The sequence below is a fragment of the Oryzias melastigma genome, linkage group LG16 (genome assembly GCF_002922805.2).
Source record: "Oryzias melastigma strain HK-1 linkage group LG16, ASM292280v2, whole genome shotgun sequence".
Lineage (NCBI taxonomy): Eukaryota > Metazoa > Chordata > Actinopteri > Beloniformes > Adrianichthyidae > Oryzias > Oryzias melastigma.
This window is the reverse complement of record NC_050527.1, coordinates 1,107,140-1,131,684: the sequence shown is the minus strand read 5'-3', so window position 1 is coordinate 1,131,684 and position 24,545 is coordinate 1,107,140. Positions and strand designations below refer to the sequence as shown.

Here is a 24,545-nt window from a genome sequence, read left to right as displayed (position 1 = left end):
CTTTGCCAGTTACACGTCCTTTAATATTCCCATGAGGGTCGGTCGTGCAAAGTATTTAGCAGCCTTAACTTCACAGGATTGGCTCCATGCCCGGGTGACTCCTCAATGAAAACACCGCGCACTTCCCAGAATAGAAATCCCACTTCAGCTCAGGACGAGAACGAAACTCCCTGTCTGCACAAAAAACCACCAGCAGCAGCGGCGGCGGCGGTGAACTTTATCTATCTGCTGCAACCTGCTGCGTCAGTGCGTCATTTTCAACCGAAAACGCGTCCTGGGAGTCGGTTCCTCCCCCTCTATCGTCGCCGTCGTCCTCCTCCTCCACGTGATTTGGGTTCAGCCTCACCTGTTAACGCCGAACTGTCATTCCTGCCGGGAATTTGTTTGTCCACCACAGCTGAGAAGAATAGGAAGCGAGCGGCGGGAATCTCCACGAGGAAGAGCGCAGCTCCGAAAGTGAAACACTGAGAAGTTTACTCTGCTGCTGGTCTCTGCCTGACAGTTATGAGCACAAGGACTCATCTGGGTTTGAGCTCCAGGACCTTTTGTTTAAGGTAAGAGATAGTCACTTATTTTCCTTCTGTTTTATTATGTATTTGGAACTTTTACGCGCAGATTTTTACAGAGAAAACAAAATAAGCGAGTTAATCCATGTATTGTTTGACTAACTGGATATCTTCTGGAGCAACCCTTGATCTCTGTGTGATTCAGGCTGATCCTGTTTTATCTGAGGGGAATTTCTGTTGTGTTCCGTGACACTAATTAAATAGAACCCAAATTTCCCTATTTGTTTACAAGACCTTGGGATATCTGCTCCTTTATCCTCCCATCAGCTCTCAGTGAGTAAACAGAGTGGGTGGGAGAGCAGGATCATGAGGACAGATCTGCTGTCTGAGGACTTCTGCCTTCAGCTCTTTCAGTTCTCACATGCACACATGCACACACACACTATGTTTTAATGTCCACTGTACAAATCTGTCTGAGCCCTGCATTGCAGACCATCATTAATGGATCACTCCGTCTTGCAATGCAATTCCCACACATCCACTAACTCCAAAGGAATTTCCGTGATGTATTAAGTTACAACACAGTTTCAGATGAAGAAGTTGACAAGAACTCTGATTAATTTACCACTTAAACACACATTTAATTTATCTTAAGGCTTCTTTGTGCATTTTTAATGTTTAATTTGAATTTTTCACCTGTAAAAAGTTCATTTATTGACATAAATAATCCTAACTCTGCTTCGAAAGCAGTGTACAAATTCATCATTTCATATTTACCATGTTAGTCAGAAAAACAAACTGAAAATACAAGAGGAAATGTGCAAATCAATAATGTATCATCATATTACAAGGCCACTGATGATAGTTTCTCAGAATTGTTTTTAAGTCAATATTGCATCTATACGGTTAGTGTTTTCTGGCTCCTTTAACCTGTTTCTACATTTTCCAAAGTTCTTATAGGAAATATTCAGAGAATGTAACTGAAAATTTTCCATACAACCATAATTATAGTTTAAGTCAAGAGCAAAATGCTCACAATATTTAAGATGTTCTGTATTTTTCTTTTTGTTGTTTGTAGAGAACTAATATCTTAATATTGATTTGTAAATAAAACAACTTTTCCCATTAAAAAAATTACAGACAAATTTCTGCACAAAAATGTAGTGGACATGTGTTTTTAATATATAAAACTGTCTTTTTCTGGCACCTTTAGAGTGAAATAGTAAATGTGTGTTTATTAACCAGTCTTTCTGCCAATCCTCTAGAAATGTCAGCTTACAGCCGTCAGAAATAGACATTTGAGCTGACGAATCTCTACACTTACAGCTCTGTCGCTAATCCCTCAACACTAAACCAACATTTAATATTCATCTTTTCTGTTGTTTTATTTTGTTTTTGTGCTTTAAAGTCCTTCAGAAGGCAGAGGCTTGCCTTGTTTTTGCATTCGGACTGCACAGTTTGCGGTCGTATTTCAGTTAAGTTTTAGGCTGAATTTATCACTTTTCAGCACACTGTTAGAGTAACAGGTGGGTCATAAAAAGGTCTCCTGTCTCTCAGCTGGTTTCCATCCACACAAACTTGTTCTGCGATGACAGATTCCTGGACTTCTGGGGGTTGCCAGCAGGACCCACATGTGGCAGGCCCAGAGGTCAACACAGGGCAGACCCCCGTGGTTAATCTTTTAAACGCTCGCGGGTGGTTTCATCCCTGATGGAAGACAAACTTGTGCTTCAAAACATAAAAAAAGTCATTAAAAGCGAAAAAAATAAATAAAAAAGGGGGGAAATATGTTTGTGTTGTTTCAATGCTCCTTTTCAGATAAATATCCTACTCTATTTTCTATTTTCTATTTAACCTTAAATGTTTTTATGACATTCAGAGTGAGCAGCAAAGTAAGAATTTCATTTTACAGATAAATCCATTTCCTTACTGTTTATATGAGCATAAACCCTTTGAATTTTGAATCAAACTTTATTTGAAATAATAAGTTAATCTGCAGACGTTCCTGTTCATGTTTATTGGTTTAGTTTGCCATTTGTAATGTTGACACAATATAGACAACCTGGATTGCAGATTGTTTTTATTCTATAACTAGAGTTATAAAAATGCAAATCAAAAGCAAGACGAGGAATAAAACAATCAAATTGTTGCTTGAAAACATTGAAGAAAACAAAGTGATGTCATGCGGTTACTCAACAAATGTGTCTTGAATAAGAAGTATTGTTTCAGTTTTGATTGAAGACACGAATAGAATGTGTGACCATTAAAAAAACGAATAAATAGGTGACGTGTCCAACTGTAGTTCTTTAGTTGTGGTTTTATGCTTTTTTTCACATGACAGGAAGTCTCTGAATAGAACTTAAGAGGCACATTTAGTGAAACTTTGACTGTTTTTCCTAAATGCATTGGAAATTTAGCTAATTTATTATAGAAATAAATATTTTTATGTTGTTCCTGTTCTTTTGTTACCAAAAATCAAAATCCAATTAGCTTTCCTTTAACTAAACTGAATAAAATAAAGCAATAATTTAACTAAAATTGTGAATTTTTCTTTTTAAAGCATGTTTTTCTCACTCTGTACATAAGTGGAAGTCAAAATCTCAGAGTAAAAGCGCGACTCCTGCCAGTGTTTACATTTAAAGTTCACTGTGACCAAGAGATTATACTCATGAAATCTGGGTCAAAGTGCTCCTAAAAAATTGGATTTTATCAAACAGATTAAGCAATTTCATCTCTATAAATGTGAAACATCAGTTTATTTTTTATATTGCTTTTATATTAGTTTATTTTTTACCCGTTATAATCTAATTAACACAGTTGAGTGAATTCTTTAGGCCTTTAGAGGACATTTTTTATTGGAAGCTGCCTCCTCTCTTTACCTGACACTCCTGCTCCTCTTGTGACATGTTTTCCTGGATTTCTCCTGCCCTGAAAGCTCGCTGACAGGCTCTAATCAGCGTTTACACCCCCACAGAGCATGCCAGCGTTGGAGATCTTTTGTCCTGAATGTATCAGGTTGAATGTAGCAGCAGTCAGGGTTGACATTATAGTTCTTGTGTACAGAATGCCTCACCAGTGTCACTGAGGGGTCCCGACGGGGACAAGGTCATTTGTTGTGTGTTTTTACCTCCGTTATGGAACCACAGTGTAAGGTTCAGAATGCTGTTTTTAAATTTGGTAACGGACGGCGACTTTCAGAAAAGAAATATAAGAGGATGCAAATGTTTTGCTTGGAGATGCAAGATTGATGAGTTTATGTCTGACATTTTGTATGTAGAAAGTTTGGAAAGATAAAACCAGATGTTATAAGATAACTTTTTTTTTCAATTGTTTGTCCCTTGATTGATATTGAAGTTTATTCTGTCCGAGACCTTTGCTTTCCTGATTATTGTCTGTGTCACCCTTCCATGTCAACAACTGATTGAGGAATTTACAGGAAAGTTCTGGTTAAGAGATAATCTCCGTTTGAGGCTGGACCAAAGGCCATCTGCCTCTGTCTTACATCAATAACCAATCTGCAGATCGAAAAAAAAAAAGAAGCTGCTTCTCTGACTCCACAAGCCCTAGACCAGGAGTGTCAAACTCGATTGTTCAGGGAGACAAATCCAAAATACGTTGAAATTCACGGGAAGAACAGGATACACATTTATTGAACAAACTAAACTTAACTTTTTTTAGACATGAATGAAAATAGATACTTAAACCTTAAATAACTTGTATTTTCTCACCATAAAAATATATTTTGTCAAAATTATACAAATTAGAAATGCAGCAAAGTGCGTATTTGTGTGAAGAGTTCACCAACATAGCTGAAATGCTGCATTATGGGATCTGTAGTTGATATGTTACCAGCGCTACATTTTGCCAGGCCATTAATAGCAATAATAAAAATGATTTTGTGGGCTGGATTAAATTACACAGCAGGCCAGATGTGGCCAGTGGGCCTTGACTTTGACACATGTGCCCTAGACGGTACACTTTTTAAAGTTTACATTTTAAAGCCACACTCCTAGTAAAATTGTGTTTTTGGGGTTGAAGACACATATAAAATAATTTATGCTTAAAACTGCATTTGTGAGTATTTATTTATCCAAATTGTGCTAAATCAAGAGCAGATAAAAAACAAAAAAAGTTGCCTTTTAACGAAGTTCCTAGCAAGTGAAACAGGCAAACCACAGGCTCGCCGCTCCGCTTCACTTAGAATCATCCTCTTGCAGACGAATACATTCATTAACATCTTCATTTTCCTGGTCCAAGCTTGAATCTAGATCAAACCTGTGCTTGATTGCTCTTATACTGCTTACCTGGACTGTAAGCTAGTGGGAGAGAGTGTAAACAAATGGATAATGGGATATTGGAGGAGGCTTACTTCCAAGTCAACAGTTTCGCCCACAACTCTGAGGAGAATTTCTAATGAACTATTGCACAAACTTTGTCCCAGAAAATTACAGTTTTTTTGTTTGTTTTATTTTGACTGAAAACAGGATAATCATGTTTGGGAAGGTTTTTATCGCAATAAAACTGAGACCGTTATGCTTGTCAATTGTCAAATTAGGATCTCAAAAGTTGCTTCAATATTTTCCCAACAGTCAAAGGCTAAAAGGTGTGTTTTCATGGATGGCTGCAGAAGAACTTCAGTGTTATACAGCAGGAAAACCCCCAAATGTCTCTGCCAAATGAAACAGCATAAATGATCATTTAAGTAGATAAAACAATTTCTCTAACTTAACTTAAATGATTGCACAGCTATATAGAGTTATATCGCCTGTGCACCACTGTTCAAATCTACGTGAAAGCTCTCTAAGTGAAAAAGAACATTCGATGTAATCAGATGTTCTAGATAAAATCCAATTTACCTGATTTAGCTACTTTTTTTGCTGAGTGTGGACAGACTTGTGCGTATGGATTAGTTTGATTAAGACAAACACAATCTGTCTAAAGCTCCAGTGGAAAAAGAAAAAGATCAAGTTTTGCTGATGTTAGTCTCTGGTGGGAGGAAGTGACTTTTCTCAGTTAGCTGCTTGTCTCTCTCACACTACGGTGATGTTCTTCTTGCTAGTTAGTGTTGATTAGCTTTGAAATGAACTCCAGGAGGCTCCTTTATGTCTCTGTTTATGAGTTTAGCGCTTTGCAGCTGTCAAACTTATCTAATAACACATGCTCACCAAGTAGGGCAGTGGATCTAAACTGTGCTCCTGCATCCTCTCCCCTTCTCCTATCTTATTCTCCAGAGGCGCTCTCCTCCCTGCAATCAAGCCTAATTATTTTGGGCACAAAACTTCTTTGTTTTTTTTTTGTTTTTTCTAATGTAGCTTTAAGATCAACTTTGCTGTTTTCTTCTGCAGCTGCTTGTTTCTAATGTCATTTATTCTCCTCTTCTGCTGGCCTTCCTCCTTCTTGCATCATTGATCTATCATGGCAGCGTGTTAACGCGACAGCTTGAACTTTACTCCGGAATCTCTCTCTCAGCTCTGTCATTGATACAGTATCTCGCTGGACTTTAGCTGGTAGTGGAACCCTCACCCACAGGTTTAGATGATGACATAACTTAAGGCAAAACTTGTTTCTAAAATGACTTTGCATCTTCGCTTGATCCACTTTTTTAGTTGTCGTTTTGTTCCTCTGAAGACTAGAATGAATCCCACTTAAAGTCCCACTATGATCATGTTTTTATTTATTTTTAAATCCTTCCTAGTGGTCTTTTAATTATGATTATGCCACTTTTAGCCAAAATAAATAAAAAAAGGTCATTTCTAGTAAATAGATTCTGTAGTAGTTCATTAGAATTTTGTGGATTAGTGGGTGGAACCGTTGGCGCAGAGCCCAACCTAACAACAGAAACGGCGATCACTATTGGAGCCATCCAGGTGTACACTTCTAAACCAGATACCAGCTCAGATGAGGAAAACAAAGACGTACACGGATCTACTTGTCTGCAAGTGGATGCAGACAAGTAGATTTCTTTGTGATGTCTGATTTATTTTCAAGCTACATTTTTTTCGTCTGCTTCTAATTCACAATTATTTGAATAAAGAAATACGCAGAAATGTAATTCTAAGCTTAATTTTTTTAATATTTCCTCCATCAAAAACCAAAAAAACAATTTTCATTGGAGTTGATTTTTAAGGAATGCAAAGGCCTTTCAAGTCAGTTACTCTTTTATAATTAACAAAATTAATACTGGAAAAACCAGAACTGTTCTGTTTTGTCGCATTAAATAAACAGAATGAAATGGAATAATATTTATTTATACCTTATCACAAAAATATTACATGAACCATCTCACAAATTAAACGACTTTTAATAAGCAAGCACATTTGCTTTAACAGGGGCTTTAGATTTCTGGGCACAAAAAAAGCTGCATAAACCAAGTGGAAATGTGATCAAGCTAAACAGAAATGTCTGTGTTTCTAAAGAAAAGAATATACTGTTAAACAATGGCCTAATTTTTTTTTTTTTTTTATTTTAAAACTGACATATAACCCTGTGTGAAACCCCCCAGGGGTTTTTCAGCAGAATTAGACACATTTTAATACAAAAATATGTCAAATTGCACAACATACACTCTAGGGATGATTCATCTGAACAGACAGGAAAACACATTTGTGCAATGATGTTTTCACCTTTAGTCACAACTTAACATGTTATTATTATTCCTGATAGAACACGAATGACTGAAGGCATTTTCTTATATGTTATAGTCCATTATTTTATACTGTAATCAGATCCATAAATCTGACATCATGCAGTGACATGTTTTAATTTTTTTTTTTTAAGCCGTCACACAGCAATTACACACACAAAAACAATGTTTTAATACTACATTATTGATCTAATATATTTTTCAGGTTATTAAAGCACTTTGTATTTAACATTTGTTAATTTTTTTTTCATTTTTGCTGATATCTTCTTATCTGTTCTCTGATTGGCTGACCAGAACCCTCAAAAGCATGTGATTAACACTGAACACGTGTGAGGGTGGAAAGTGGGAGGAGAATGACACACCTGCATTCATGCTCAGTCCACTACAGGTTGGTGTTAATGAAGAAACATCAGTGTGGAAACATGCACCACACACTTCTATTAACTATTTTGGAGTTTGTACTTTAGTTTCAGATTTTGTTCTATGCTAATATGCATATACAGTTTTATTAGAGGCCTCCTGGTTCTACTGGTTTCTACTGGTGTGTGTTTGTTTTTGCGTATTTGTCTTTGTTACCTTGGTAGGAGCATTTCCAGGAAGAAACTTGTAATAACACGTTTTGGGAAACTTAACTTAGTGTTAACTTGATCAAATGATTATGTTTACATTAGTCTTTGTTGGATTTTAGGAATTAGGTGAAAAGAGAATCATTTAATAACAGAAAAGTCATCTAACGGTAAGTTTTTGTTATTCCAGTTAAACAGATTCTACAAGTTTTTTTCTTTCTATTTTCTAAAACAATACAGTTAGCGGTAGATGCATTTGCATAAATATATTTGTGAATAATAATTGGTTTAAAATGTATTGGTATATAATTTTATTACATTTGACTAATTTCTTTAAAGGGGTCATACCATTAAAATTCTACTTTTTGACGTTTTATTTGTATTAAACTCTTCATCCGTCACTATAAAGAACCCCAAAGCGGTATTTTAATCCGTTCATGCATTTCTGTGCATTTCTCTAAAAACCTGCACTCTCAATATACGAAAACGAGCGGGTGCTCATGATCAGACATCACAGATGTGAGACCGCCCCTTTCAGGAGGAGTCTGCTCTGCCAGCACCGTCCCCAATCTAACACCAACACCCAATTTCTCCACAGAGCCAGCATTGATCAGCAAAAAACTTTCATTTAGATGAACAATACCGTATTTTGTGTCCTGTCTTCAATAAATTCCAGTTGTTTGTTACTTTAGACGTGGGGCTCCTTTAGGGACCCCCCACACACACACACACACCCTGTTCTGGCACAGTCGCCCAGATGCTGCATGTGGGCAGATATATGGAATGGACATCCATCATATTTTTAATTTCATGTGAGAAACAAAGACATGAAGTCATGAAATGGGCGACACCCATAAGAGCTTCAGGAATTGAGCCATTTTACTTCCGGGTAGGAAAAAACTCACAAAAAAAATGAAAATTTCATAAATTTGTTTTTCAGTGTTCCAAAGGTAATATATGATCATATATATGGATATAGTTTACTCTGAAAGACTTAAGAACGTCATGGTATGGCCTCTTTAAAAAAATTTAAATAAAACTATCATTCAAAAATTAGTTTGCATCAGATCTCATGGTGTAAATTTACGTAAGTCTGCTTTCTGAAATGATCACATTCATGACAAACCCTTTTATAACGAGGCTAGATATGTAACATGGTAAATGATGTATACTTGTATAGCGCTTTACAGTCTCCTTAGAATGTCCAAAACGCTTTACAATCACAATCTCATTCACTCACACACATTTACACACTAATGGTGGGTTTGCTGTAACCACCAGAACCAATGGTTCAGTGTCTTGCCCCAGGACACTTTGACTCATGGCCAATGAAGGGGAGAACCGGACCTGCAGTCTGGTACATTTTACTCACTCCAGATTCGTCTTTGTGTTCTCCTTTGCTTCTCCTGTCTGTCCCTTCTTTCTTATCTTTCTTTCTTTTTTTCCTCTGCACACCACAGTGCCAGTTGTTACTCAGAAACCTCCACTCATGTCTCATCTGTATATTTATCTGTGGACTTCCACTCAACCTTCATCAGTCCCTTATAAGGAGTGGACCTCTGAAGGAGGGCGCAGAGGGTGTGGTTGGAACTGCTGGGAAAATCAGAAGTATTTTCCCATAAATTGGCTTTTGGTCTTTTGTGCACATGTATGTTTTTTTTGTGAAGTGAAACCACAGAGATGAGGTGAAACAACAACAGAGACTTTAGAATAAAAATGTGGTGATACAAAGCAGTTTAGCTGTACTTTGATGTAGAGAACACAGACTGGTATTTGTACTTGTGAAAGTAGGTGGATGTGACTAAGTAAAGCCCAGCTCATCGAGACTTCAAAGTTCAGTCATCTTTCATACATTGTCTCACTGTTTGTGTACATCAAAGCCTCTAACTGAAAAGAGACGTATGTCTTTCTAGACACCGGGACCCTGACAAAACCACACACCACATCTTAAATTCCCCGGTCTTTTTTGCTTTTGCTTCCCCTTTTTTAAGTGACGTTTTCTCTTTTTTTGTTGAAACCTTAGGGGGGATTTCTGTGTTTTAAGTTCCTGAGCTGTAAAACTAAACTGTGATATCCCCTTGGTGAGCTGCCACCTGATCTGTCACACCCTTTCAGCCACGGCGTGGATTAGATTACAACAATACTCGCTGAAGTGAACCAAACCCCTCGCCTGAAAACTGCCCCCCTGTGTTTCAGTATTTAGAAATGCCCCAGCACAACATGGAGAACTCCGGGGTCCAGTGGCAGCAGGGTCCTCGGTCACCATGGATCAGCAGAGTGGCTGAAGGTCAGAGCCCCGCCTCCTCAGGGGCAGAGTCAGACACGGAGAGCAGCGGCACGGAAAGAGAAAAGGTAAATGACACAAACGCTTTTTCCTGTCTTTCATTGTGGATCTAAGGACACGCTTTCCCTGTGATTCATCATCGCTGTTTTCAGCGTTCTGTCGGTCACCGGCTTACATGTGATGACAAACTCAGCTCGTTTGCTTATTTCTGTCAGTCCTGCGTTAAGAAACTGGAGGGAAACTCTCTGAGGGTCCTGCCATCGCCCACACATCTCCAACACCGCATCACGGAGCTCGACCAACAAAGGGAAGAACTGAAGATCGAGGTAAGAAGTTTTGAAAACAAAAAAAAAAATGTGGAAAATTTGTTACAATTCTGCTATAAAACCAAAAGTTAATCTCACAGTTAATTGGTTAAAACCTAAATGTTTGGTTTGGTGATAGAAGGAAAAAAGTTGTGAAGAAATCTATTTTTTTAAACCTCACATTCCAAACAACAGTCCAATCTGGGGTAAAGAGTACCTGTGAACCACTCCTGGGTTGTTGAGTGTGATTCAGCTCTGGCACCTTGTCTTTTTTCTTCTTTACAGCTGCAGCTGGAGATCGCTCTGCTGCAGGGTGAGCTGCAGACTGAGCAGGAGCAGCTGCACAGACACATGCAGAAGCTGGAGACTCTAAAGACGGAAGCCAGACAGCAAGACAAGAGGAAACACTCAGACAGACTCAAGGTTTGTGACACTTTAAACACGCTCTCTAAATGTTTATGCATTTGAACTCTTGTTGTAGAAGATGTGGCGTAATAGAGGTCAAAAACAACAGAAAAAAAAAGCTTAAAGGATCCTAAACCAACAAGTCGACACAAAAAGCGTCAGCATGATGTCAATGATAAATCAGCTTTTAGGCAATCATTGCTCGCTGCTTAATGCTCTGATGCACAACGTTAGGAGGCTAAAGTTTGGACTTGAGTTCTAACTCTTACAGTTGTAGGTCTCTGTCTTCATGTGTCGTGTTTGTATTTTGAGTGGATCACTTTTTGTTTTCATGCAGGAGCGAGAGAGTTTGGAGGAGGAGAGGAGCAGGGTGAAAGAGCTCAGGAGGAGGTGCGAGGAGAAAGAGAAGCTGATTCCCACTCTGCCAGAGAGTCAGAGGGAACAGCTAACGGTGCAGCTACAGCAGGTGGGTAGCTGCAGCAACATCCACATCAAATCATGACAGCAAGGTTTAAGGGCTTTGTGGCTATTAAAATGGTGATGATCCAGGAACAAGTGATGCTGGTTGACAGTACTCTGGTTTGTTGATGGAGGTTCTCATTCATCTCGACCTTAACAAGTAAAAGAGCCATTTGGTCTCTACTGATCAAAACTTCATAGGAGCCACAAAGTCTTACTTTGGCCTTTAAGAACTTTGCATTTATGACTTTCTTTTTTAATAATAAATGTGAATTTTGTCTATTTTTTGGCACAAATAAAAGCAAAAATATAAAAAGAACCTAGCATCTCACAAAATTAGATTTTTTTTTACGTATTTTCAAAATAAAAGATGCTCTGTCCCAAAAATGATTATTTCAGTGCAGTTCTGGGCAGCTAGAAACCATTGTTGTGCAGCACAAGATAATGTTCTTTGAACTCATAAAAGATTAAAAATGTTACCAAAGTTTTGCTTTTCATATGAAATCTGTTCATTCTGGAGATAGAAATCAAGATGTCTTCAGGTCAACAGGGATGTAAAAACCTACATAGTTTATCATCCTTGTGCACCTCAGACATCAATTTTTAAATTTAACTAATCTAAATTAAATACATTCTAATTAAGTAATCTTTACTTTAAAGAATTGCTGTTTTATTTTTATTCTATTTAACTTTTTTGTACTTTTTCTCCTCTTTGTCCTCAGTAGTCTTACACTGCTGGGTTTTGTTATTTTAGTTTGGGGTTTGGTAGTCTTAGTTTGCAGGGTTTGTTTATTTGTTTTTTTCAGGTAGTTTTGGTTAGGGGGATCTGCTGACTCAGACGGTCAACATGGCTCTGTCAGCAGTCTCCTTGACTTATTTTATGTTTGGCCATGGAGCCACCATGAAGAGATAAAAGAACCACATGTGACTCTGGAGCCCCAGGTTGCAGATCCGTGATCTAGACGACATCTTGAAGTTGAGTTATGGCATCTTGACTTATAGTCTTAAAGTTTTGCCACTCATGCAAATAGCATCATCAATCTGGTTTGTTCAGTTCTTTAAAATTTTGTATTAGTGATCAGCTGTGTTGAATACATGTCCTCCGGGAGGCTGAGTTGGGTTATTGTAGCAATATCTAAAACATTATCAGTAATGCTTAGATGCTTGAGAATTCAGCCAACAGACTGATGTTTAAATAAACAGTTTAGTTTACTAAAATAGCTTCTTTATATGGTATTCTTTTTAGTCCATCACAAACAGAAGAGGGAAGGTTTAGTTCAAATCTGTCATTTATGTGCAGTCTTGTGTGACCTGGCCCAGTTAACCTAAGTGTAAAACATCAGATAAGAACACTGAAGTAATATTACCCCGCTTTGGCAGATAGTAAAAAATGAGGTCAGGATATTTCCTGTGCTTGTTGGTTCAATAAACACCAGTTTATAGCTTATACTTCTAAATATTCAATTTATATTAATTCTTTTTTTAAAAGTGAAAAATCTGAATACATTTCCAATTAAAAATGCCAACAAGAAGTTGTAGTTTTTGAGTGTGAAACCAAAAACATTGTTGAACTTTATTGAGGAGCCCCTTTTTATATCTGAGGTTAGTTTTGATCTAACGTTTAAATAACTTTGAAAAATTAATGTTTATGTTGTTGGATTTTAATGATCATCTGCTATAGAGAAGTTGTATTTTGGGCAGTGTTGTATTATAGAATCAGAGTTTGCTTCAATAGTCAGCCCCTGTCGTGCATCTGAAAGCACCATTGTACCTGAAAGTAACAAACTTGGGTTTGAATATCCCGGACAAGCCCCCAATCTGCCCAAAGGATTTTGTTTTGTACTGTATTCAAAAATGTAAAGAGAAATAACTTAATGGGTATTAAGGCACTTTAGGGATGCTGGGTAAGTGAGTTTGCCATTTCCACACTGTACAATTGCTACTAATATAAATAAGTTTGTGGAAAAAAAAAAAAAACATGGCCTACATATTTAAGTTCTTAAAGTACTAAATGTTCTTGATTTCAAGGTCGAGGAAAGTAGCAAGTAGGAAAGTAGCAAACTTTTGTTGGAGTGTCCCGGACAAGCCCCCAATGTACCCAAATGCTTTTGTTTTGTGCTATATTCAAACATGCAAAAGGAAAGACGTTATTGGGTATTAAGACACTTTACAGTTGAGTAGGTGAGTTTGCCATTCCCACACTCTATAATTACTACTAATAAAATTGAGTTAATAAAATAAATAAATAAAAAAGAACATGGAACATTAGCTCCTAAAGGTCCAAATGTTCTTTATTTCGAGGTCACATGGATCCCAAAGTGATTGTGTTTAGTTTTTATTCAATTATGCATTTGACAACTCTAGAATCCACTTATTGTCCTTTTGTTGGTCCATCAAAAGAAAGACCAGAGAGGAGATGGATAGGAAAATCAAAGCTGGAACAAGAAAAGAAAGCAAAGAATTGACCAAAGTTAAAAAAGCATAGCCAGTTTTGCTGAAAGTACAGGTATTCACAGCAGCTGTGGTTACAAAGGAGGTATCGCTACTTTGATCTTGTAAATAGCGAATAAACTCATTTGCTTTTTGTGTCAAGCCGTTCAGTAACTGATGCAATGAATTAACAAGATATTTCATAAAAGTGTCAATGTATCACTCACATTTAGACATTTATATATATGAATCACCCTCTTGCATAAAATATCTATTATCTTTTAGTATGACTGCACCTTTCTGGCTGCTTTCCAAATGAAGAAACTGCTAATGTTGTGACTCAAAACAGTGAGTGTAAGGGTGTGTTGACTCTGCTCCTGTTTGTTTCTCACAATGTGGGTTTGTTCAGTACCTGTTTGACCTGATGTGTCAATGATTCTTGAGTTTTGCACACACCCATGCAGAGCTCAGGATGTGTAGTCTCCTTGTGAATGTGACAAAAAGGAAGTGCTTTAATGACAGGTTTGTTGCAGTCGTGCTCTGCTGAAACATGTTATATTTGTTTGGTAACTGCTTTTAGAAACAGGTTTGAGACACGTTTCTTAAAAAAAAAACACACACAAAGAATGAAATGAAAGGCAGATTGAAAGAAATGAGGCACATCTTGTGGGAGAGTAAAAACTTTTTTTTTTTACTTTACCAAAACATGCAACAAGTAACATCACATATTTTAAGTAAAAAAAGAACTAATATGTAACTATTCTTGCAGAAAAAATAAAATAAAATGCATTTCTGAATGAAAAATATACGAAAGTAAAAGTTTAAAATCAAAATTTTCAAAATAAATTCATTTTTATCTTAAAAGGACAAAATTTGATCTTTGACCTTAGTTATCCACAGAAAAGATGACATTGATAATTTTTGACTCATTCAGCCTGCAGATTTTAATTTTTTCAACCCTGTAACTGTGATTTGAAGTAATTCACTTTCTAAGTAATAATTCATTTTTGCTTTCTGAATTTGCAGTTTATGCTACAAAACATAAATTTGACAAACCAATGACAGATGAAGAACTTGCTGAGTTCTTTTTCTTTTCTAACTCAGGAGAAGGAGCAGATGGAGGCGGCAGTTCGGGCTTTTGAAGACTGGGAGTTCCGTGTTCTGGAGCGAGAGAGCGGCATTGACGAGGAGGAGTGCGAGGACGCAGATGGAGAGAAGGAGTTGTCATGTCAGCAGCATGCAGTCAACGCTGCTCAGGTAAACAGCCTCACAGGGGACTTTCAAGAGAACTTTACAGCTGCTCCCTGATGTGCAGCACGAGTTTGCGGCTTATCAGCTTGTCATGTGCTGCACGTCCATGTTTACCCTCAAAGAAATTCCTCCTCTGAGAGCTCTGATGACGTCAGTAGTCCACAATGAAATCCAATATGCTTCTGGTGCTCATTTCTTTTACCCATATGGAAAGGTAGTTGGACGTCAAACATAAATCAGAATTTTATTAATTTTCAGACCAATCAATTGATTTTTTTTGCATTTCTTGCTGTACTCCAACTGAAATTGATCTATCATTTTTATTTATAAACTATACAATTTCTCACACTTTCAAGCAATAGAATCCATCTAAAAATGTGGTCGTTTACCTAAAGTCATGTTCTGATCATCGTTTGATCTAATGTAAAAGCATTCCCAGTGGAGTTTAAATTACAATTATGCTGTTTTTAGCCAAAATAATAATAATAAAGCGGCAGCAGTTCATTAGAAATTTTCCTCTGAGTTGTGGGTGGGACTCCTTTTCCCACCTCATAGGTGAGAGCTCTTTGTTTACACCAGGGGCGTCAGACTCCAGGCTGATTACCTGGATCAGGTGTGTTTAGCCAATAAGGAGCTTCGGCGGCAGGTTGGTTTGGTAGGACACCGGCCCTCGAGGGCTGGAGTATGACACCCCTAGTTTACACCCTCGCCCACTCGCTTACACCCCCTACATCCTTAAAACTAATATTAAGGAGTACATCAAAAATAGTGAGCAATATCGGATCCAGCCGTACAGTTTTGCACCAGATGCCAGTTCGGATGAGGAAAACAAAGATGTTCATGGATCTAGTCGTCTCCAAGCGGATGTATCAGATTGGAGTGGAGCAGGAGGTTGTGCCCTGACTATTTTTAAGTCAGAAATATAATCTTTTTCAAATGGGATCTGATTCACAACTATTTCAATAAAAACATATTTATTAATGCAATTTAAGCTTATTTTTTATTTACTACTTAATCATAAAAATGCCACAAGAGCATGTTAAAAACATTTTTTTTTTAAATCAGAGTGAGTCTTTAATAATCTTTCCATTACCAGGTAAGGTCAGTTCAAAGTCATTTTTAATTAAGATTAAGACATGTTTTTGTCTGGATCTCGTGTTATTTCTTTCTTTTATTTGGTTAGTTACCAAAACATGCCACAAATCTGCCCCTTCTGTCAAAACGTAGAAACTTTTGTGGCCCACGAGGTGCCACATAACCTCTGTCACCCAAAATCAATCAAGTCCCGGTTGTCAATAGGCTCAGAGTCCCGCCCCCATGTCGAGTAGGCTGGACACTGAAAATGAAATGTCTGAATGAAAACTGTAAACTAAGGAAAGAAAGCAAAGAGCGAGAGAAATGACAAACAAACCAAAAAAATAAATAAAAAATTGAAAACATAGCTGTTATATTTCTTCCATTTAGGAATAGCTTTAGGTTGAAGTTGTTTTTATTCAAGTTTTAAGTATTTCTTAAAGTTTTTATTTGACTTTATTTTTTCAAATTGTCACTGATTTTTTTTTTTTTTACAACGTGCACTTCTGAGTTTTAAACGGTTTATGATCAATTTTTTTCCACTTTGAGCTGATTCAGCCTGATATTCATAGGCAAAAAGGTGTTATATTTCCAAAAATGTATGCATATTGTCTGTCATAGAAGTAACTGACTCTTGATTAACTTTACAAAAATATGATCTAAAAGGAAACAGAAAAGAAAAATCAGTTTTCAAATTTAAAATATTCTATTTTCGTTCATTTATCTAAAGTACACTGATTGTTTTGAATTGTATTTTACATTTTAAAGTCTTTGCATGCATCATTAATGTTGCTGCATTAGTAAATAAAACAAGAATATTATTTTTTTTTTTTATATTTTCACTCCTTTAGTGAAAGTGTTAGAAGTGCAGTGTGTTGAAATGTGCTGAACTCGGCTGAAAAGAGGAACTCGTGACTGTGAGAAACAAGACTCGGTTGTAGACTTCCATTCAACAACATACACTGGATAAATGATGTTCAATTGTTTTTCAATTGTCTTGGGTGGGTTGGAGGAAGAGGAAGAGGAGGGTGAAACTGCAGATAAAGCGAGGCATTGTCGGAGCCACCAGGCGACTCGTCTTTATTGTCTTTTTCTGCAACTGATATCTCTCCGTTTGTCGCTGCTGCCCTCAGGTGCTGGTTTCAGGTTTGTTCCTGCTGTCGTCAGTCTCTGCCCTTCACCTCTCGGTGACCCACCGAACAGATGTTTGATTTATTTTTTCCACTGTGTTCATGCTGGAAAGACCTTACCTTGCACTGTGCATCACGCTCTCTAATCCTCGCCCGTTAAATCTGGGCTGTTTCCAGCATTGAATCACCGCAAAAATCCAAATGAATCTCATGCCGGTCAGATGAGTCAGCAGCCGTACTTGGCTGGTTTTCTGCAGAGAAGAAACCACATGGCTGTCCACGCTGACCGGGAATTCCTCCTTGAATTTTCAGGAGCGAGTCCAGCAGTTGGAGGAACAGCTGAGGGAGATGGAGAAGGAGAAGGAGCGAGAGCTGAGCGCTCTGAGGAAGGAGAAGAGGGAGCTCGTCCACACGACTCAGATGGTAGGACACTGGCTATGATCTAGGCAATTTCTTTATTCTAATTGAGGTTTTCAGGAGGTTAATAAAGCAAACAGAGCTTGTCTATTACATAAAAAGTCTATATAATTCTGCTGATCCATTTTAAAGATGTAATGTAAATAGTATAGCCTATGGTACCTGGTTTTTCTGAACTTTAAGCTATAGGAGTATTTTCAAAATAATGGCTCAGATTTTGAATTCTGTGTACCAGCAGTGTTGTTTCCCCATTTAAAACCCTGATATGTCAGAAACTATATATTATTGGACCACGGCTGACTTTAGGAGCAGCTAAACATCTTTTAACGGCAGAGCTGAACATATCGGAGCATGAAAACCCTCTTTTTCAAAGCAACCTCACTTGTGGCTAAAACATATGTGGATGATGGAGGAGGTTATTTCTGGTGTGTTTTCTTTAAATTTTGCTTCTGTGATGATGGACTAAAATTATTACTTTATTTTGGTGATTCTTTCAGTTTTAGTTTTTTCGTACTGGTTCGATTTCTATTATGAATATTTTAGTTTTACTTTGTTTTTGCTTTATGGGGTAAAATGGTCAATTCTGCAGCTCTAGATCTAACTAATAATGCCAGTTTTTTAATTTTAACAAAAAAAATAAGTGAGAGATTAAGACAAATGCTGCTGTAACTTGGTGAAGAAACATTAGAAGTCAAATTTGGTCTTTTATCTTTTACAGAAAATGAGTAAAAACATATCAAATTTCTCGTAGTTCCGTTGATCCCTCCTTAAAATGTGAGTAGTTCTGCCTCAGTAGTAGGAAAGCAGCTGCTCGCTGCAGCCGTCCAGATGGAAATGCACTCGGCCTGTTTTCCATTTTCCTGCTGAAGTATCTCCGACCTCTAGTGTCCGTTTAACAAGGCTGAGTTGTGAATCTCTTGCTGTGTGGTTCTTTACCCAGGTCTGCTTTGTCACTAGAGACTTTTCCAGCACTTAGAACTTCACTTTTGTGGTCATTAGGAGGTTAAAACTGAAAAAGTCTAAACTACAACTCAACATTTCTCATCCATCCAAGTTTGTGAAGAAAATCTAGTTTTGTCCACTCTGTTTGCTAGGAAGTCATTTTGTCAAAGAAGGGTTCAGTCCACAGTAACGTATGAATTATGCTTTTCACATTCTGTGATTGGACTACACCCTCTAAAATTTGGCGCTCTGCCTCTGTGGTCCACTTCAGTATAAACGCCTGCAGATGATGACTTAATGAGATCATTTTATTTTTTTAATTTAAGTTCGAACCACACAAAATGAATTGTTGTCTTTGAGTTAATCTTTTCATAAATATTATTTTAATTTTCCCAAAGAAAATATGTTTATCAGATAAAATTATATTTTATATAATCTCATATAAATATTACTTGCAGATTGAAGATATCGAGTGCATTCGCTGTTCCATCAGTCGGTAATTAAAGTGGTTTGTCTTTGATCAGAGTTATGACAGCACCAGTTAAAATGAGCTGGAGACAAGATCTGGAAGAGGAAAACACAAATCAGACGCAGAGAGGAGACGGAGCGAGCTGGAGGAAAGGAAGGAGGGGGGCAGAAGGAGGAGTAAACATGGGAGGGAGGGAGGGAGGGCTCTGTGGTTGTGCCTGTAGAAGGGAGCATGTGTTGGGATGCGTGAGAGGGCGAAACTGCAAGCTGGATGAAGTTTCACATCTCTGCACCGAGCGGTAAGCTGAAAACAAGACAAATGAATGTGTTTTCCTGCTAAAGGTTCATGTCGCACGTTTAGTTTCTTCGCTGGTTGGTGGGAAAAAAGGCGAGCTGGAAGAAGGGAGTGGCAGGACAGAGGAGAAGAGTCGAGATAGTTTAGATTAGATGTCCAAAATAATTAAATTTTAAATATTATGAAATAAATTCACTTCACTTTTGACAAGTTTTTAACTTTCTTTGAATTTCAAATAAACCTGATCTGCAACTACTGATGGGAAATGGTGTGTTATTGCATCACTTTACAGCTAAATGATAAAAAGCATTTTTATTAGGTAAATCCAGAATATTTTCTTGATTCAACTGTGATTCAAAGAAAACATACCAAGATGACTGTTATTTAAAAGTATTTTTGGAAAATTTGTCCATGAATGGAGCAGAGAAGGTTAAACTCATGTTTTCTCAAAATTTTCAAGCGTTGGATAACTTTCTAAACTCGATCTCTCTTGGAAGTGATTTTCAGTCAGATGTGGTATGTCACAGTCTTTGTCGCCGCCCCTCCAGCGACGATTAAAGTTCCAGGTTGATTCCTGTGATCATCACAAGCTGAATTTCTGAATCTTTTCTGGTCCTGCAGGTTCTCAAAGAGAAGAAACCGCTCATTGATTGGTTGAACATCACAGACGTCGCTCCCCGCATGATGTCACTCTCTCCGTCGACGGTTCATAAGCCTCCACAGGTGTGCAGCCGGTCGTCATGGATACCACACTGAACTCATTTATAGTGAAGAGTTGATGGGTCAGCTTCCACTTAGCCTCAGTAGTAAAACTAGCAGCTAAAAAATATGAAAGATAGAAAAATGCTTTGTGAATATTTTCTCTTTCATTTTTATATAAAAAGCAAAAACAAATATATGTAAAAGTCTACTTATTGTTGTCTTCATATCATTGATGACACTCACTCGACTGTGTTGTGTTTAAACCTCCAGGATCATTACAAAGAAGCCAACAGTTTACCGAGACGGCGAAGTTCCCATCGGAACAGACTGGCCGACCGGCCGCTGTCGGTGCAGGGTACGTCCCCGTCACTGGTCCGATTCGGACTTCTATTGTGCTCCTGATTACTCAAGCCGAGACTTTTGTAGTACAGGACAATAAACACATACTTAGTGCAGTCGTGTCCTTGTTTGTCTGTTTGCTCTGTTCCCTCCCTCTTAGTCAAATCAGAGGCGTGTCACCAGCGTTCACAACTTGTTAGAAAGCCGGATTTGCCTGTCCCGGAGTTAGAAAACTCCCGTAATCTCCTGCTAAAACAACATTTTTGGATGCACTCGTGGTCTCCTTTTCCCCTCTCTTTCTTTCCATAGTCACGGATGGTTGGATGTCATTAAGCAGTTCATTTGTTCACGTTCTTCCGCTTGCAGGGTTGGTGAGGATGCCTCCTGACAGTCACACCTCAGAGGCTCAGGCGTCCCCCCTCGTCTCGCACCGACTCAGCAACGGGCACGCTAACGGACACAAACCTGTGAGCAGCAACGGCGGCGGGCTGCTGACTCCATGCAACAGTGCAACCAGCTCTCGTGCTGCCAGGTCGGTTTAGTTTGATGAAACTAGATGATAAAGTAGCTCCTGAGTAATAATAATAATTCTGCAATTATATGTTTTGCTTTGTTCAGTTTCTAGGCATTTAGATTTCTTGTATCATAGTGTCTGACATCCTCATACAGCACATTCAATGTTTTAGTTGGATTTAGCAACTTTTTTTATGATAAGATCATTTTTTTAGGTTTTATTACCAGATATTAAACCACAATCTTATCTGTCTGTTTGCAGCTTTTATAAATAGGTTTATTCACATTAGAATGCAAATTCTTCAAATGAGATGAACTATAATCTAATTTATGGTAAATTGTCTACTTTATTTATATTTAAATGACTCTCTGCTGTAGTCTAGGGTGGTTACACTGACCAAAAAGCAAAAATTCAATCCCAAAATGCCAGTCTGTTAGGTATTTTTCTTTGTTTTAGTCTAGAATTATTGTAACTTAAATAAATAACTAGTGATAATGACAAGAACAAAAACCACTTGAAATGAACTGAATATCTCACCAAAGATGCTTGTAAATCTTGATTCAAGCGAGAAACTGTTCATTTTTTCCATCGACTTTCACTGGATTGGTACAGCAGGAGTTGGAGTAAACAGGATGCTCACCCGGTGATTACTGTAAACAAACAGCAGGAGAAGATGGGTGTAGGCTGAGGTGATTGTTTAGGATGATATTTCAATGCTCAACTTTATTTATTTATTTACAAGTTTTTCCTTCATGATGCTTGTTTTTTAATCCAGACGATTCCTGTTCCGTATAATGTGAGGGAGTTTCATCTCTTCTAGGTTAAAGTTCTCATTAAATCTCCTGATATGCATCATCCAACAAAAGAAACATCTAAATTATTTGTGCTCATCTCCACTGCAGTCTCTAGAAATTCTCGTTTCTGTAGTTTATTTGTAGCTTAGTAAAAAACAAAAAAGTAAGCGATTAATGTCCTGAATATTCTGATGTTTGTTGCTCTCCTGTCAGCCCGTGTCTGGTGGATCTCATCGAGATTGAGAGGAAACTGAAGGAGGCCAAATTGGAGCGGGAGCGCTTACTCAGGGAGCGGGTGAGTCACCTGGCACGGGAAATACTCGCAACACCTCTAATCCTCTACGTTACAAACGGCAGGCTGATCCCCAAAACACACTCGGCTCACAACTAAAAGCTAAGCAGGTTTATGGGAGTTTGTCAGCGCTGCAAACATAAATAACTAACGGCATAATCTATGGATTAAGAGGCCAAAGAAGTCAGTTTTTTCTGATGAAAACAACATATTTTGATGTAAACTCTGCTTCAACTCATATGAACTCAGGAAGAGCGACGGCGCGTGATGTTGGAAGAGAGAAACCAAAGAGAACTTAACACTTCAATAGAGGAAGCAGCAGAACCAGACGATCTTCAAGAACCAGAATTAGAACCAAACCCGTCACCAAAGGCCGTTTCCTGTCCAAACCCGTCTCAGGTAAGAATGAAATATCTTTATTGCCCTCTAGTGTTTTTTTAAAATATATATTAAAGTCTTCTTCCGATCATATTTTTATCTAAATGTATCCAGTAGTTTTTTACTGATTATGCTGTTTTTAGGCAAAATAGAAAAAACTTGTCATTTTCTACGACGGTTTCTGCAATTCATCAGAAATTTGCCCCTGAGTTGTGGGAGGGGCCATTAGCACAGAGCAACCCCTCCCCCCTTCCCTTCCCCCTTGCTGAGAGCTGGAACAGAGGAGCTTGTGGTCTGTCTAGCTTATTTTTTGACTCACAAATAAGATCTTTTTTTTAAAAGCATTTTGTGTCTGCTCCTGATTCAGAAGGATTTAAATAAAGAAATGTAATTTTGAGCGTTATTTAAGTAATCACCATAAAAATTCCACAAGAACATATTAAAAACAATATTCATGCAATTAATTAATGGAATTGTATTTATCATTTTCTGTGAAGACCAACTCCAATGAAATTTGGTAGGTGGGCCAAAGTCTCCCATATCCACTTGCAGACAAACGGATCCATGAACGTCTTTATTTCCTTTGTCTGAGCTGGTATCTGGCTCTAAAATGTATGGCTGTTATGGAGCTGTAAGCTAGCGGGAGAGACAAACAAAGGAATGCTGGGATATCAATGAAGGGTAACTTCCATGCCTGCAGTCCCGTTCACAACCCAGAAGCAATTTCTGATGAGCTCCTGCTGCTCTGCAGAAAATATGCCTTGAAAAACAACAAAGACTTTTTGAATTGTTCTAAAAATTCCCTATTTATGATGAAAATACCACTGGGAATGCCTTAAATATAGAAAAAAAATATGGTTTTAGTGAGACATTGTCTTACTCCTAGATTCATATCTGTTGAGTCTTTGATGCAAAACAGCCAGAAATGTATTTTTTCCAATGTATGATGTCTTTAAAATTCTTGTTTCTACACTCTTGTAATTTGTTTTTCATTAAGTTTGGACTTTATTTCAGGGTTTTAAACTTTAGTTTTTAAGTGCATCCTTTGAGTTTTCTTCTTTTTTTTCTGAAGATAGTTTTAAGATTCTGCCAGTTGCATAATTTCAATTTATTTTTACCATGGGATCACAGAGAGCCCCTGTTGAGAACCAAAAACAAGTGCATCCATTATGAAGTGCCTCTGAATGCTGTTTTCTATGGAAAATCTCCTGTTTTAACCCACAATCCAACTTCAGTTGTCCCCACAGCAGCGCAGCCTGCCCCTGTTTCTGTCTCCAAACTTTGACCTTCGGGCCCACGTGGAGTCTCTGGGTCACGGGGTCACCGGCTGCACGGACCTGCGGCTGACGTCGCGGCGCTGCGCGGGCTTCCTGACCAAGAGAGGCGGGAGGGTGAAGACGTGGAAGAAGAGATGGTTCCTGTTTGACACGGACCACAAACGACTCGCCTACTATACAGGTTGGACTGGCTTGGGAAGCTGCGTGCGCACACTTTGCATGTTTGCCTTTGTGTTGGCACCAAGAAGGAGTTTTTACATGACACACGTTGTAGGTAGATTACACAGAAAATCGCCCTTCAGATCACACTATTATAGCTTATAAAGAGAAAAAAAGACTGAAAGATTTCATGTTAACATCAAATACTTCAGTAAATTGTTGTATTTTGTTGCAGATTGTGATGAAAGGAAGCTGAAGGGAGTCATTTACTTCCAGGCAATAGAAGAGGTTTACTACGACCATCTACGAACAGCCACCTCTGTGAGTTTAGTCTCCACACAAACACTTTTGACTAATCATCTAATGTTTGCAGCTTTGACAAATATGCAATGAAATGTAAATATACATTTAATGTAATGGATTAAACTTGTAGCTAATTTGTCAAAATGACTGTTTTTTATGAAAGCAAAAAATATTTTTTAAGCTGATTGATCTTAATTCTCATTTTTAATACTCAATTAAATAATATTGCAAATATTTTATATATTTCTTGAATAAACACATATCTAAGCCTTATTGTAAAAAAAAGAAAAGTTTTGATTTCTTTTTTTTGGTCTGCTTTTAGAACAGATTTGTTTACCAATCTTTAGATCAAGGAAATAGTTTGTTTTTGAAATTTGCTGATGAATGCTTCATCAAAGATCATCTTAGCGTTAAAACTGGCGTCTCCCTTCAGTCTCCGCGGCCGAGCCTGACCTTCTGTGTGAAGACCTACGACCGTCTGTTCTTCCTGGTTGCTTCCAATGCGGTGTCCATGCGGATCTGGATGGACGTCATTGTCACGGCAACAGACGAGCACAGCCGATATTGACCTTTTTCCATATAAAACTGTGAAATAAGGAGGGACGCTGCTGA

General features: G+C 37.9%; 1 protein-coding gene across 2 annotated transcripts; it reads left to right on the top strand.

Moving 5' to 3' along the window:
* Positions 1-24,545, top strand: phldb3 (pleckstrin homology-like domain, family B, member 3). Of its 2 annotated transcripts, none has more exons than XM_024268369.2 (15): positions 1-554; positions 9,912-10,067; positions 10,215-10,325; positions 10,590-10,727; positions 11,047-11,175; positions 14,703-14,855; positions 17,366-17,476; positions 19,797-19,898; positions 20,148-20,232; positions 20,583-20,748; positions 21,738-21,819; positions 22,066-22,215; positions 23,442-23,652; positions 23,866-23,951; positions 24,367-24,545. In XM_024268369.2, the coding sequence occupies exons 2-15, from the start codon at positions 9,921-9,923 to the stop codon at positions 24,499-24,501; spliced, it is 1,806 nt and encodes a 601-aa protein (XP_024124137.1). In that variant the 5' UTR covers positions 1-554; positions 9,912-9,920; the 3' UTR covers positions 24,502-24,545. The 2 variants fall into 2 exon arrangements, with proteins under 2 accessions (XP_024124137.1, XP_024124136.1); XM_024268368.2 differs by having other exon boundaries at positions 7-554; positions 23,430-23,652.